The 14,589-nt window shown below is 47.7% G+C and overlaps 1 protein-coding gene across 2 annotated transcripts in view; it reads right to left on the reverse strand.

Moving 5' to 3' along the window:
- Positions 1–263: 263 nt before the first annotated feature.
- The window catches only part of ALG9 (ALG9 alpha-1,2-mannosyltransferase), a 118,260-nt gene continuing 103,934 nt past the window's right edge, over positions 264–14,589 (reverse strand). For both annotated transcript variants that reach the window (XM_075546583.1, XM_075546584.1), the window contains exon 15: positions 264–3,914. In XM_075546583.1, the coding sequence (XP_075402698.1) occupies positions 3,791–3,914 (124 nt within the window). In that variant the 3' untranslated portion in view covers positions 264–3,790. The remainder of the gene's footprint in view (positions 3,915–14,589) is intronic.

Genomic DNA, 14,589 nt, shown 5'->3' on the forward strand with positions numbered 1-14,589 from the left:
CGCCCCCAGTCCAGAGAGGCCCCATCCCAAGACAAACCCAGGGACTTCCTCTCTTCAGGAGCAGCAGCCAGGATTTCCTGCTGAGCCTGGGTTTCTGGAGGTAAACGGAGATGCCCGAAGGCTTCTTCCTGAAGTTGTCCTGCTGGGCTACGGCCGCTAGCAGGCGGGTCTACACACGAGGTGGACACACGACTGGGGAACGCGAAGGCTTTAAGTTTCTAATTCCAGACAAAGCAAAGCAGAAAAGACCACGTCAAGAAAAGGAAAATCAAACTGCTAAGATTTATTTGATTTATTTTTCACAGTCAAGGCAGTAAGTATGCCATGTAAACACGTGAAATACGACACAGGGATCAGAAAGACAAATGAATTGCTTCCTGGCTGCAGTGGGAGCATGACTCACAAGGTTCGGTAAATTGGAAAAACTAAAAGCAGCATTCATTTAGATGGACTGACGCCCCAGAGCCTGCAGAATCCAACGCAGCCATACGGAGGTCTGAGTTTTCTGCTGCAAGAAGCTAACACAGAGCACGTGTCCAGGCATCCGGGAGCATACGAACAAATTAACACGAACACTTTTAAAACACCCAGGGAGGCCAAAAGTAAATTGTGCTTCTCAGCCCTCTGCAGAGAGCGTGAAATGAAGCAGATTAGAAGCAGAGCTGCTTGCCATTGGCCAGCCTGCTGGGCAGCAAGGGGGGTTCTGATTTCCAGACAGCTCATGAACTCCGGAGCACAGCCAAGGGCTGGCTTCCTCATCCTACAGTCATGGAGGGCTTCCCGGGCGCTCTCCCAGACGCTGGACCAGGAAGCATGGTCTACGCAAAAGGTCGGGATCAAGAACCAGCTGGGCTTAATCCATCGCTACCCTGCAATTCAGCCACAGACAATGTGGGCTGGGCTTTTCTCCTGTGATCCCAAGAGCTTCTTTCTGATTGGACACCATCTACCAGGGGAGAGCTCCAGGTCGATGGTTGGTAATGGGAACATCAGCGTCATTAAGATCTGAGTTCAGGTGAGGCTGCTTCATTCAGATCTAGAGATCAGAGCCCCAGGTTTGCCAAGTAGACCCCCTCCCAAGTCTGAGGCGATGAGGAGAAAATGCACAGCACCTTCATTCCCTGAAGCCCAACAATCTAGAGGAATAAGTACCTTCAATACTTTATCCTTACAGCAAGCTCGTGTGGCACAGAGATTCTTTGGAGGAGAAATCCAACTCCAGCTGGGCAGTTTGGCAAACCTTTTCCAGGCACAGCTAAACTTTCGCTATTGCTAAGAGGTGGAGATTTTAAATCTTTCTAGAATAGCACAAGAAACACTTCGTACCAGCCACCACCATTCAATCACCCCACCCCCAAACCGCCCATAACATCTGACACCAAAAGCAGCTTCAAGGGTCGAATCCGGCTGATGGAGAGCCCTGTGGTCCCCTTGGCTGTTCTCCTCGTGAAAGCAGACCACGGGCCCCTCTGCCATGGTGCTGCTGGGTGGGTTAGAACTGCCAACCACTAGGTTGGTCAGGCAGACTGTTTGCGTCGTCTATGGACTTTTGGAATGTGTTGTGCTCTCGCTGAAGACACGGAAAAATAAGAACACCTTTCAACACAAACTGATACTTCAAAGGAGTCCCTGGACCGACTCTGACCTTTTGGTGTGCGGATTTACAATTCAGTTCCTGCTCAGAGGGGCTTTCCCCTTCCCCCCGCCCCAGTGAGAGACACAGTCGATCAGGCCGGCAGCTCCGCATCCTCCTGGTGGTCCTCATCACAGACTCTAGGTGACTTCTGCAGGAAGCAGACGGCTTCAGCCACTGTGAAGGCTCATACGCAGCCAGGGCAGGAGAGTGCACTTACAGCTCTCTGCTCTGTGTTCTGTATCAATTTGCACTTTGTAAAACAGTGATCACGTATTCAGAATTAAACACCAGCAATCTTCCAAGCAGCACGTGGGAGCCCCATCTATCCCTACTCTCCAATTGCCATTCTATACTGTCCAGTGCTTCATCTCCGCCCCAGCGACTCCTGTCTGGGCGCCCCAGGAACAGAGTCTGTGTATGGTGATGAGCCACTCCTTCTCTGCTGGTGCCGCTTTTCTCCGCGCGGACATGGATCGTCTCTCCGGAGGATGAAAGAAGAAACTTGTAACAACCAGATTCCGAATATTGTAGAAACAATTATCTGTCGGGAAATAAGGCACCTCTGATATGACCCTAGACTTACTAAAGGAATAGGCTGGTATTGGAGCCAGGGGGCTGCACAGGGGCCTCCCAGACACGAACCCTATGATCCTCCTACAGGTCCGCCTTCATCATGAGCACGGCTGTGACAGTCTACCTCACAAGCACAGACAGACGGTACAAGTCCTCCTTAAAGCACACCAATCTGGACTCTGCTCCGTCTTAATCATTCAAACAAAGAACGTTTTTATGGTTAAGTGAAAAAGAATGAACTGAGAATTTAGGCAACATGGGCGCCTAGTCAGCTGGGGCTCTATCCTGGGCAAGTGATTTGAAAGTGGGATAAAGCCACCTGCCTGTCTGCATACGTCCTATGGGGATTCTGAAGGTCCAATGAGCTCATGGCCAGGAGAGATCTCTGTCAGGGGAGCAATGGCACAGCTTCATTACACTATCACCAGGTCCTTATCATTGCCTCCCTGACTTGCGGTGCCCCATGCAGGATGTGCTTTGTAGCAGACAAAACTCCAATAGAGGCTCTACGTAAACTGGTCTGTGGGGCTAGGCTTGTTGAAAAAAAAATAATAAAATTCTCAATTTTCTCACAGACCGTCTCAGAATACGTCTTTTTCAGTGTCTTCCTGACAATTCATTGCCATTGATTCGATACCAACTCATAGTGCCCCTGCTGATGTAGTGGATGACACATTGATCTACTTATATTCAAGGTCAGTAGTTCCAAACCACCAGGCACTCCTTGGGAGAAATACGAGGCTTTCTACTCCTATCAAGAGTTACAATCTGAGAAACTCACAGAGGTTCTATGACCCTGTTCTATTGAGTCACTATGAGTTTTTCAGTACATTGGCACTCAAATCTACCACTTGATCAACTTTTCTTTAAATATGCCTCACAGAGTTACAGCCTGGTCTAATGACACCTTTACATAGGTGTCATGAATTCAAGGAATTGTATGCAGAAACTTCCCATTTCAAGAAACCCAAGAAGGTACAGGAAGTAAAATGAGAAGCACTGTCTATAACAATAAAGTCAGATCTGAGTTCCTCCAGTGCGGTCTTTTCTCCCGAGACAGCGCCAGGACGGGCTCTTGTCCCAGGAAGAGCTTTGCAGGAGCTGTCTTGCTGGAGGTGGTGACCAGCTGGCCGGCGGAGTTGGCCTCCTGGGCTGGGCCTCATCTGCAGCACTAGGGCTTGTGTGTAGCTGCGAAGAGCTGCCAGGCAGCTTTGGGAGAGAAGCCCAGGTGGTGCGGAGGCAGCTCGAGCACAGCTCCCCAGCCCGGCAGTTTCCACTCTTATGCATTGGCTCTGCCCTTCTCCGGTCAAATAAATAACTGAGCAGGAGAAAAAGAATAAGCGGTGGAGCAACAGATGCCTCCGTGTTTTAGGTCCCTTCTCTGCCTATGTGCCCAAAGTTCACATGCACAACAGAAATCGTGCTCAGGGTGCACGTGACTGCCTCCGACGGGCCCAAAGCACGGGATCCAGCGCGGGTGCTGAAGACCTTTACCATGGGGGTGACGGCGATGACGTGAACAGGCATGTCCGTGGAATTGTGTGCACACGATGGCTGTCCTTTGGGGCCTCCGGGACACTGCTAACCTCCACTTTTCCTCCTGACTTGCTTAGCTTTCCGGGCCTTGAGGATGGTGTAGTTGGCGTACACTGTATACTGATCTGACAGGAAGGGGATATAGAACGCCCGCAGCAGCTTTGAAGATCTGAAAAACAAGGGGGATAAACATTCAAAGATGGGATTTTATCATTTGAGAGAATGTACGAATGGCACTGACAGCGAAGAAAGGAAAGACACTAAGGGGTAGAGTGAGGCTTATGTCTTATAGGAGCAGTACATGAAAGTCTGTTAACAGCTCATGAGAAAAAGACTTCATCAAGACCAAGGACCCAGCTTGTTCCCTAGTTCAGGGAGCGTCTCCCAGATAAGCCCCCGTAGCTAGGCTTTCCCTCGGCCCCCGAGTGTGCCACAGAAGTGCCGGCGGAGTCAGAGGGCTGCCAGAACCCAGAGCCATTCCTAACTCTCACTCAGTTTCTGCATCTAAGCCATGAGAGCGACTCCAGCTCAGAATTATCCTAGAGGGATGAAGAAAACTACATCCTGGGCTTTCTGTGTGGAGCCCTGCTGGTGTAGTGGTTACGCATCGGACTGGGATAGACAAGGTCGGCAGTTTGAAGCACCAGTTGTCCCTCGGGAGAAAGACAGGGATTTCTATTCCCGGTAACCGTTACAGTCTCGGAAACCCACAGGGGCAGTTCTACCCTGACCCTTTAGGACCCTGCCCTACAGGACTGCTGAGTCGGCAGCGACTCGATGGCAGTGAGTGTGGGCTTCCTGTGCCAGTACCAAAAGGGTGGCTTGGTCACGGGTAAGGGCAGGAAGAGCCTGCACACACATTTGTGCTGTGACAGCCCTAGGGCAGATAATAATTTCGGGTATTATTCTGAAATGTAAGAGCGATCCAAAGCCTGAATGTCCTACCAGTTTCTGAAGAAAGCGAGAACAGCAAACACCTATCGAGCAAGTACTCTTAAACGGGCACTGGGTTTATACAAGGGGATCCTCCAAATGCAGCGCAGACAGCGCCATCACAGTCACGACTTTAAGGAGGCTTGCACAGATGCAGAAGCTTGTTCGGGGTCATTCGGTCAGCAAGGATAGAGCCCTGATTCAAACTCAGTCTGACTTGAGAGTCAACACTCTTAACCACTCTGGGATAGCCTGCACCCCAGGAATAAGAAAAGGAACATCATCTCCTAGAAGAAGAAAAATGATAGTTTCAAGTGCTGTTTCAAAGTCCCATTTCCTGACTGTGGTTTCTGAGTCTGAAAATCAAAAGACCCAGTTCCTGCCCTGGGGAGGTGGCTGAGGGGCGCTCCATGGCCAGGCCTTTTCCAGATTCTAGACTTGTCAATGTCACATCAATGAGGCCTTGGTGGGTTGCCACAATGCCCGCACAAAGAGCTATGAGTCCCCAATAATGACAGTGTGCTTGGCTCACACAACGCTCAGAGATGTTTCCCCATCAGGATGCTGGCAGTACCCGGTGCAGTGGGGAAGTGCTTCACTTCCACAGAGAACAGTTTCAGGGCATCGGAGGAGCAGAGAGGTGCACAAGAAACGAGAGAGGGCAGGGCTTGGGCAAACAAGATAATAATCTTGTCTCTGCTCTCACTGCAAAGAGTCAGAACAAGACGACCAGCTAGAGCGGACTCCTGGGCGCTTCACTGTCAAAGAGCAAGGCTGACCCTAATTACTTGTCATTCCCCCTCCAGATGCCGCCACCAAGGCCACATGCTGCACCCAGTGTGCGTGCCCCTGGTGTGCACAGCCCTAGACAGCTTCAGGTTCAGAGGACACAAGGGAAGGCCTGGCTTTCACTTGGGAGCAGCTCCAACTGCTTTTAAACATTGCTGCTTTGGAAATTTTATTCTTTACTAAAATCTTCCAAAGAACAAGGAGCAAATCTTCTTACTTAAAAATAAAATAAAGTTCATTCTATTTTGTAATTACCATATGGGGCACTCTTGTATAAATCTAAGGTGCATGATAGAATCTTATTTCCTTTTTCAATCTTGAATTATTAACAATTCTTCCCCCACAAAAGAAAATGAAGACTAAAAAAAAAAGAAGAATGATGAAATCACTTAGGATGATGTAGTAGTCAAATCTGACTGCCCTGTCCTCAAATGTTCTTAGTGAATTGCTCAAAGCATTGTATATCTTTCCATAAGCATTATAGGAGTGTAAACACCAAGCTTCTAGTTTCCACAGGACACAGTAGAGAATTCACTTGTAATTTCCAACCTTAACAGCAATGGGAATAAAACTGACAGGACAAAAGACATTTCCTACACATCAGATCAGAAGATATCAGCATGCTTGATTTGGATGAGGGAAAAACTGATCATAGGAGCAAAGCTGAAGACTGTCAGTCTTAAGTGATAATACAGTAGAAGAATTTTCTCAAGCTTAATCAAGAACTCATGAATGAACAATATATTTTTTAAGATTAAAAATATAGTATTCTCTTTATCAAGGGGTCACAAGGGTGAGAGGAGGGGAAGGGAGGGAAAAAAGAGGAGCTGATACCAACGGCTCAAATAGAAAGTGAACGTTTAGAAAATGGTGATAGCAACCTATGTACAAATATGCCTGATACAATTGATATATGGATTGTTATAAGAGCTATGAGTCCCCAATAAAATGATCTTTAACAAAATAGTATTTTCATATTCGAGAGGAAGGACACCATCCTGTGTGAACTTTCAGTGAGAACAAGCTAAACGGACGCGTGGCCGGTTTAAACCCCTCCGCAGGCTGAAACAGTTCCTGTCTGACCGCGAGGGACACTGAGTACATTCTTCAAGCTGTATGACCTCTCTCATCTGCCTTTTCCCAGAGGTTCAGACACTCCCTGCCCTGTACCGGGCCGGTCTCATCTTTCAAATTGCTGTTGTCACCTTGTCCCATATAGAGAGTTCTTAAGATAGACCTTTTTTCACTAGTTAAGCTAAATACGAGGGGGTACCCACCAAAACCAGAAATTTTTTCCCTAAAAACTATGAATTTAATTTTTGTTTTACAAAACAACCTTATTATCTTAAGTACTCTTCATTATACTTTATACATTTGTCAAATCTGCAATTCCATTCTTGGAAACATTTTTCAAACTCCTCTGTTTGGATGGCTGACAGCACCTCCCTCGTTTTTTCTTCACCTCCTCTACATCATCAAATTGCTGTCCTTTCATGCCCCACTTTATGCGAGGAAACAAAAAGAAGTCACAAAGAGCAAGGTCAGGTGCATGGGGCAAGACAGGTATACTGTTTTCGTCAAAAACTGGTGCACTGAGATGGCTGTGTAAGCAGGTCTACTGTCGTGGTGGAAAAACCAGTCCCCCATCTACCTCAAAGCGGGTCTTTTTTTTTGTCACATACTGTTACACAATCTTTTCAGAACCTCTAAATAGAAAACTTGATGAACAGTCTGACCTGGTGAAACGAACTCTATATGTACTATGAGTCGACATTTTCGTCCGTTTGGGAAGTTGACGGATGTGCAGAATGAGGTTTGTTATCAATCGACCTTTCACCGCTTTTGAAAAACGAGAAAACCACTCACGCATTTGAGTTTTCCCATAGCGCTGCCCTTGTACGCTGTGTTCACCATCACAACAGTTTCTGTGACACTTTTCCCAAGCAGGAGACAAGTTTCACACCACACGCTCTTCTTTTAAATTGGCCATCACAAACATTGAGATTCGAGTGAAACTGCTTTTATGAAAACATTCACTGTGACCAGAGAGAACCCTCCCAGGCAACGCCACTGGGTGCACTAACTCGGTGAGTTGCTCAGTGCTCACCTAGCGGGAAAAATGCTTGCGACGAAAACTCCACTCCACCCAACGTGATTCTAGTTTTGGGGAGAGTATCTCCTTATAATTGTTTGTTTATGAAAGACTTCAGGGAATATTTTTGATTTAAGGTTTAAAAATTCCCTCATGCCAATAATTTTAGGCGTTCATCTACCTTCCATGGCTCTATAAATTGTCTAGAATCTATGAGGATTAGAAATTATGTCCTGCCTTTCCCCCTTTTGATCAGTAGTCTTCTATAGAATCTTTGATCAAAATGTTCAGCGATGTAGCCAAGTACAACCTAGGAAGCAAAGAAGCTGGATATGGGAAATAAACTTAAGCTAATGGGCAAATAGTGGCGTGTAAGCTCTTTTGAGAGATGCTGGAATTGGAAATAGATGGTGAGTGAGGAGTGGAAAACAAACAGAAGTGCTAAGTGAGATCCTCTCAAGACAGATCTGAATCTGGGACCTGAATTCGCCAGGTTCACTCAGGACGGAGGAAGGCTGCATTCAGAGAGGTTGTCAACGGGAAGGCATATCCAAGGAGGCTTTACCAGGTTGGTGGAGAGTGCCGGCCCTGGGTTGCTGGCAGGAGCTGGGGCCAAAAAGGTTGGTAGAAATATGAGTTTACAAGACAGTGGAATTTTTCCCCACGTAAGTTTTGGAAGACTCTTACGATATATACACCAGTGTGTACTAAATATCTGGGTTGCTATGTTTAAATTACTGTTGAGATTTCAAATGATTTTTGAAATTATGTCTATCCTTATTTCTGCAAATTATTTATAAACTTAAATCTATTTTCAAAAGCGTAGAGGACTCAGTGACCAATGGCGCTACAGGGGACAGCACCGGAGACGCAGTGTGGGAATTGCACCTGACCTGATCCCACCACACCAAGGCAAATCACTGGGGGAGTGCAGCGGAACAGCAAGGGAATAGAGTGGCAAGGTCCCCAGGGAATGCTGAAAGTGGACTTTGGGGCCAGGGCGTGGTGCCCCAACAGACTGGACTGGAAAACGCTCCTAAAGGCCAACAAACGATCCTTGAACTAACTACAAGCTTCTCTTTCTTGATGTGTTTTGTTTTGCTCTTTGTCAGTGATTTGTTGTTGTTGTTTTGTTGTCTGGTTGTAGACTGTTGCTTTGTTTTCCTCTGTCTTGTTTCTGTGCGTATTATCTCCACAGGTCTGTCTAAGTAAGACAGGCTGGATGAACTATCTGGAGGAAAAACAATGGGACCGACAGTTCTGGGGGGACTTGGGATAGGGGGAGGTGGGGGGTAAGGAAGTGGTGTTGACAGACCTAGGGACAAGGGAACAACATGGGATCCAAATTGGTGGTGAGGGGGGAGTGGCAGGCCTGGTGGGGAATGAGCAAGGGTAAGGTTGCATAACGAAGAGGTATGGCTGTAACCCGGGTGGGGACAGAGCATGATGGTGGGGCAAGAGGAAAGTCAAGGGAGATGGAGGAGGGAAATGGGAGGCAAGGGGCATTTGTGGAGGTCTGGACAGGGACATGTACATGCAGATATACGTATGAGGATGGGGAAATAGATCTGTGTGTCTATATTTGTAGGTTTAGTGTTAGGGTGGCAGAGGGACCTTGGGACTCTACTCGAGCACTCCCTCAATGCGTGAATACTTTCTTCTATTGGATTGGCATTCTATGATGCTCACCCTCCCGACAAGACTGCTGAGGCCAAAGCGGGTGAACGGGTAAATGTGGTGAAGAGAGCTGATGGTGCCCAGCTGTTGGAAGAGATAGTGTCTGGGGTCTTAAAGGCTTGAAGATAAACAAGCGGCCATCTAGCTCAGAAGCAACAAAGCCCACATGGAAGAACACACCAGCCTGTGCGATCACGAGGTCCCAAAGGGATCAGTTATCAGGCATCAAAGAACAAAAAAATCATATCATTGGCTGCACACCTCCATGATACAACCACCGAGGACAAACGGGTGCATGGGCAAATGTGGCGAAGAAAGCTGATGGTGCCCGGCTATCAAAAGAGATAGTGTTGGGGGCCTTGAAGGCTTGAGGGTGAACAGGCGGCCATCTAGCTCAGAGGCAACAGGGCCCACATGGGGGAAGCACACCAGCCTGTGCGATCGCGAGGTGTCGAAGGGATCAGGTATAAGGCATCATCAACAACAACAAAAAATCTTACCATGGTGAATGAAGGGGGAAGTGCAGAGTGGAGCCCCAAAGCCCATTTGTCGGGCACTGGAGACCCCCTCAAAGAGGGGTCTAGGGGAGGATATGAGTCAGTCAGGGTGCGATGTAGCACCGATGAAGAATACAGCTTTCCCCCAGATCCTAAATGCTTCCTCCCCTCCAACTGCCATGATCCAAATCTGCCTTGCAGGTCTGGATGGACCAGAGGATGTACACTGGTACAGATGAGAACTGGAGGCACAGGGGATCCAGGGTGGATGATACCTTCAGGACCAGGGGTGTGAGGGGCGATACTGGGAGGGTGGAGGGTGAGTGGGTTGGAAGGGGGGAGCCAATTGCAGGGATCTGCATGTGACCTCCTCCCTGGGGGACGGACGGCAGAGGAGGGGGTGAAGGGACACGCCGGATAGGGCAGGATATGACAAAATAATGATCTGTAAGTTGTCGGGGGCTCGTGAGGGAAGGGGGGAGCGGGGAGGGAGGGGAAAGAAAAAGAGGACCTGATGCAAAGGGCTTAAGTGGAGAGCAGGTGCTTTGAGAATGATTAGGGCAAATAATGTACATATGTGCTTTATACAATTGATGTATGTATAAGTATGAATTGTGATAAGAGTTGTATGAGCCCCTAATAAAATGTTTTTTTTTTTTAAAAGCGTAGAGGAGCCAGTTGGGCTGAGATGGTAAATACTGGTGACTATGTGTCCTCATCTGCTGACACTGAACACATTCCAGAGAACAGATCAAGGAGCTTCCGGGTGTCCCAGGGGCAAATCAGCATACGATTAAAGGGCTGGACTAGTGTTAGGTGCACAAAGCACACTGAAACAAAGGGGAGAGAGACAGATGGGCTCAGTGATCAGCAGATGGCTGAAGCCAAGTTCTTTCAGTGAGGTGGGTCTTACTGAGTCTTCTTAGGGTGCCTTTGAAAAAGGGGTCCAGTAAACACCGTGTTTGCTGCAGGGATCTGCTGCTCAGTGAAATTCAAGGATGAGAGGTCAGCTGAGGAGGTGATGGGGACTGATTTGAGAGATCTTCTTGAAGAACCTGGGACAATCGGGGACGGGCTCGGAGAAAGTGAAGATGCACACCAGTGAGGAAAAGGCCAGGGAAGTTGGAGTAAGGGCAGCACAGCAATGCCCCGTTCGCTCCGCCAGGTTGGGAAGGGCTGTCCTAGGAAAGCTTCACACACCCTTCAGCCCTGAACTTAAGGCACATGATGTGAGGCCCTCAAGGATGCCCAAACGTGTGTTTTGTGAACTGAAGAGAGCAGAATTCTCAGAGAGAAAACAGCTCTCCAAAGTGCACACACCAGACGGGGAACATTTCAAGAAGCAACAGCCTCACACATTTTGATATTTTGGTTTGATAAAGGTTCGTGCCATTTTTGTAGCAGTACTTTTTAAGTTACTCTCATAGAAGATACTCTGGCAGTCAATTAAAAAAAAAAAGACGGACAATTCAATAGGGGAAACAGCACAGAGTATGAACAGGCAGTTTAGGGCAGAGGAATGGTGGTGGTTAACACGAAGTAATATTCAACCTTACCAGTCATCAAGGAATTGTACATTAAAAGCAGCTATAAATCTTCAGGAGTTAGATGTGCAAAAATAAAAATGTCTGACAGTATCCAACTTGGGTGAAGAAATTAGACAACAGCTACTGGCAGCTAGCGTGTAAACTGCAGGCACACAGGAAGGTTCTGTCCGTAGTATCAATGTCAACACCAGCTCTGTGTTCCTCAGGGGAAGAGCAGAGAACTCCCACTTCGTACTTCACACCAGCTTATTGAATGGTTTTTCTTTTTAATAGTCTTTCCTCCCATTTAACAGAAAGTTTCAGAGATATATGAAAGTAAGAAAAATATATTGGAATAGGTTCTTTTGAAAAACAGTAGATGGATTTCTGAATTTAAAAATGCTCAATTCCTTAAAGCAAAGAAGAAACAAACAAAAATATCCCAATGCCTATCCTGTGTAAAAGCTCTGTGTGTTGGCTCTGAAGACACAAAAGTCCCTGTTCTCAAAGGGCCAGTCACCTAGTTGGGGAAAATGGGATATGAATGCTAGAGGATTATAACGATGTTGTTGCTGTTAGCTGCCATCAAATTGTCCCAACTCCCTGTGACCTCCTGGGCCAAGTACAAAACACTGCTGCTCCTGCGCGGCCTCACCGTCCCTGGCTGCTCGAGCCCCTGGTGTGGCCACTGTGGATTCTGACTGCAGCACAGAGCACTCAACAGCCTTCTGCCGTGAGCCACGCACTTTCCTCTGGCTGAGCCCGGGAGGAGACTGGCAGGCTTTTCATCCTCCTAGTCTGTCTGTCTGGAAGCGCCACTGAAACCTGTCCACCACGGATGACGCTGCTCTACTGAAAATACTGGTGGCACAGCTTCCAGCACCACAGCAACATGCAAGCCACCACTGCGTGACACGCTGACAGATGAGTGGTAAAATAGTAACTTATCAGAGACTCAAACTCACTTCTGTTGAACCCCAAACTCACTGCCACTGAGTTGATTCTGACTCATGGCGACCCTGTAGGGCAGGGTGGAAGTGGCCCGGTGAATTTCTGAGACTGTAGCCCTTTTAAAAAAAAGTTTTATTGGCACTTCATCCCCATATTATACAATGAGACTGTAACTCTTTTATGGGAGTAGAAAGCCTCTTTCTCCTATGGAGAAACTGGTGGTTTCCAACTGCTAACCTTACAGACTGCAGTCCAATATGTAGTGACAATGCCAGCAGTGCTCTTTATCGGACCCTAGAGGACAGAACAGAACTTCCTCCTTTGGGTTTCTGAAGTTATAAGTCTTTATAGGAGCAGAAGCCTCACTTTTCCCCCACAGGGTGGCCTTTGGGTTTGAACTGGAAAGCCTGCAGCTAGCAGCCCAATGTATATAAACCACTAGTGTTCCTACAACCATAACTTAGCACTCACAAATACTAAACACCTGTTGCCTGAGTTACAAGAACATACACATTCAGAAGACAGGACAAACACTGAGGGCTAGTTAGGCATAGAAGCAGCATTTGAGATGCATGATTTCACTCGACTTACCCAACATTCAAAGGTACACTAGGCAAGGGAAGAACCTTGCCCAACCATGACCAAATCTACAGGCACCTTGGGATGAAAGCTCTGTTCACTCAGCAACAGAGACGCTCTTGAATACATTCCATTTTATGCATTTTATTTAATTGAATAATGTATATTGAATACACCCCATTATATATATGATATATATTTAATGTGCATTTTTAAATATTGTTTTATCTTTGTGGGCTATTTTTCACCCTCCTTGACTCCAAGCAGGGAACTCTGATGGCGTAACAGGTTATGTGTAAACCAGTTCAAACCCACAGCCCACTTGGCAGGAGAAAGATGAGGCTTTCTGCCCCATAAAGATTTACAACCCCAGAAATTCGCAGGCGCAGTTCTACTGTGGCTTGTCGGGTCGAGAATCAGAATAGACTGGGTGGCAGGGAGCTTTTTGGAGAGTGTAAGTTCTCCAGAGGCAGAAGCCTTGTCTTTCTGGACCCAGCTGTTTCCCCTACATATTCTCCACAGCACTGACCACACAGGCTGGTGTCAATAAACACTTCCCTCTTTTCTTCACTGGCTATTTCTCTAAGCCAGTCTCCACGGCTGCCCTCTGTTCACCTGCCAGGTTTCTGCTGGGTGTGGCAGGGGCCTACGGGTGTCTTTTAGTGTTCTTGTAGGGAAGTGGGTGCCTTACTTCGCTCACACTTCTCTCTCCCCGGAACTCAAACCCTAGGTGATTCGGTCCTTGATTACAAGCCCGGCTCCCTTGGCAGCAATGCCCTGTGCCCACCACTCTCCTGCTATTCTAGTCTCCTCTCGGTTCCTCAAAAAATACAAGCACGTTCTTAGTCTAGGGCACTTGCCCCGTGATGTTCCTCTATCTGCACTCATGCCTAAGTCTCAGCTTAAAAGTCAGCTCCTTAGTCTGGGTTTGCTAGAGGAACAAAGCTGCTGAAGTGCATATCAAACGAGAGATTTATTTCAAGGCCTAGATCATGCCATTGTGGGGGCTGGAAAGTCGGAAATTTGTGAGTCAAGAAGCAGGCTGAAGGCTTCCACAGGCTAGCTCCTTAGAACTGGCGATCAGGCAACAAGAGTGGAGGACTGAGTGAGCGAGCCTTCCCAGGACATCCAATTATGTAGTGGAGGCAGGCCGCACTTCCGGGGCCAGGGCCTTCCAGCTGGCTGACGGATCCCATCACAGAGGGGATGTATCATGCAGAGAAACTGGTGGGAGCTGGGTCTCCACAGCTCTGCCTCATTCATCTGGGTCTTATAAGGTTTCCGCCTTTGACAGTCTTACCACTGTACTGCTCTCTATTAGTGGAAGATCACTAATGCTCCTTCTCTGTGAGACCTTTTTCAGATTTCACTGTATCACAACACGTAAGGGTAGCCACTGTCTGCTAGACCACGGTCAGGCCAAGATGACGCACAACATCAATCACCACAGAAGTATCCAATCGCCCTCACAACGGTGAGGTTCTCCCTCCTCTCGCTGATTTATTCTCGAGCAGCTTGCCTCTGCACCACACTGGTCACACATTTTCATTCTTTATCTTCTGGCTAATTTCTTACTGTCTGTGCGCCCTCCCCACACCAACACACACACATGCCCCACCCCACACTGGAGTGACTAAATCGCTCTGCTTACCAATGGCATGGCACCGGAACCTGGCACAGAGCAGTGCTGGCCTACGTGGGATGAATGGATAGATAAACAGGTGGGTGGATGAAAGGAAAGAAGAGGGGAGGGAGAGAAGGGAGGAGGACTGGTGAAGAGAGGAAGAAAAGGATATTCCA

Source organism: Tenrec ecaudatus, chromosome 4, assembly GCF_050624435.1.
Source record: "Tenrec ecaudatus isolate mTenEca1 chromosome 4, mTenEca1.hap1, whole genome shotgun sequence".
NCBI classification, from domain to species: domain Eukaryota; kingdom Metazoa; phylum Chordata; class Mammalia; order Afrosoricida; family Tenrecidae; genus Tenrec; species Tenrec ecaudatus.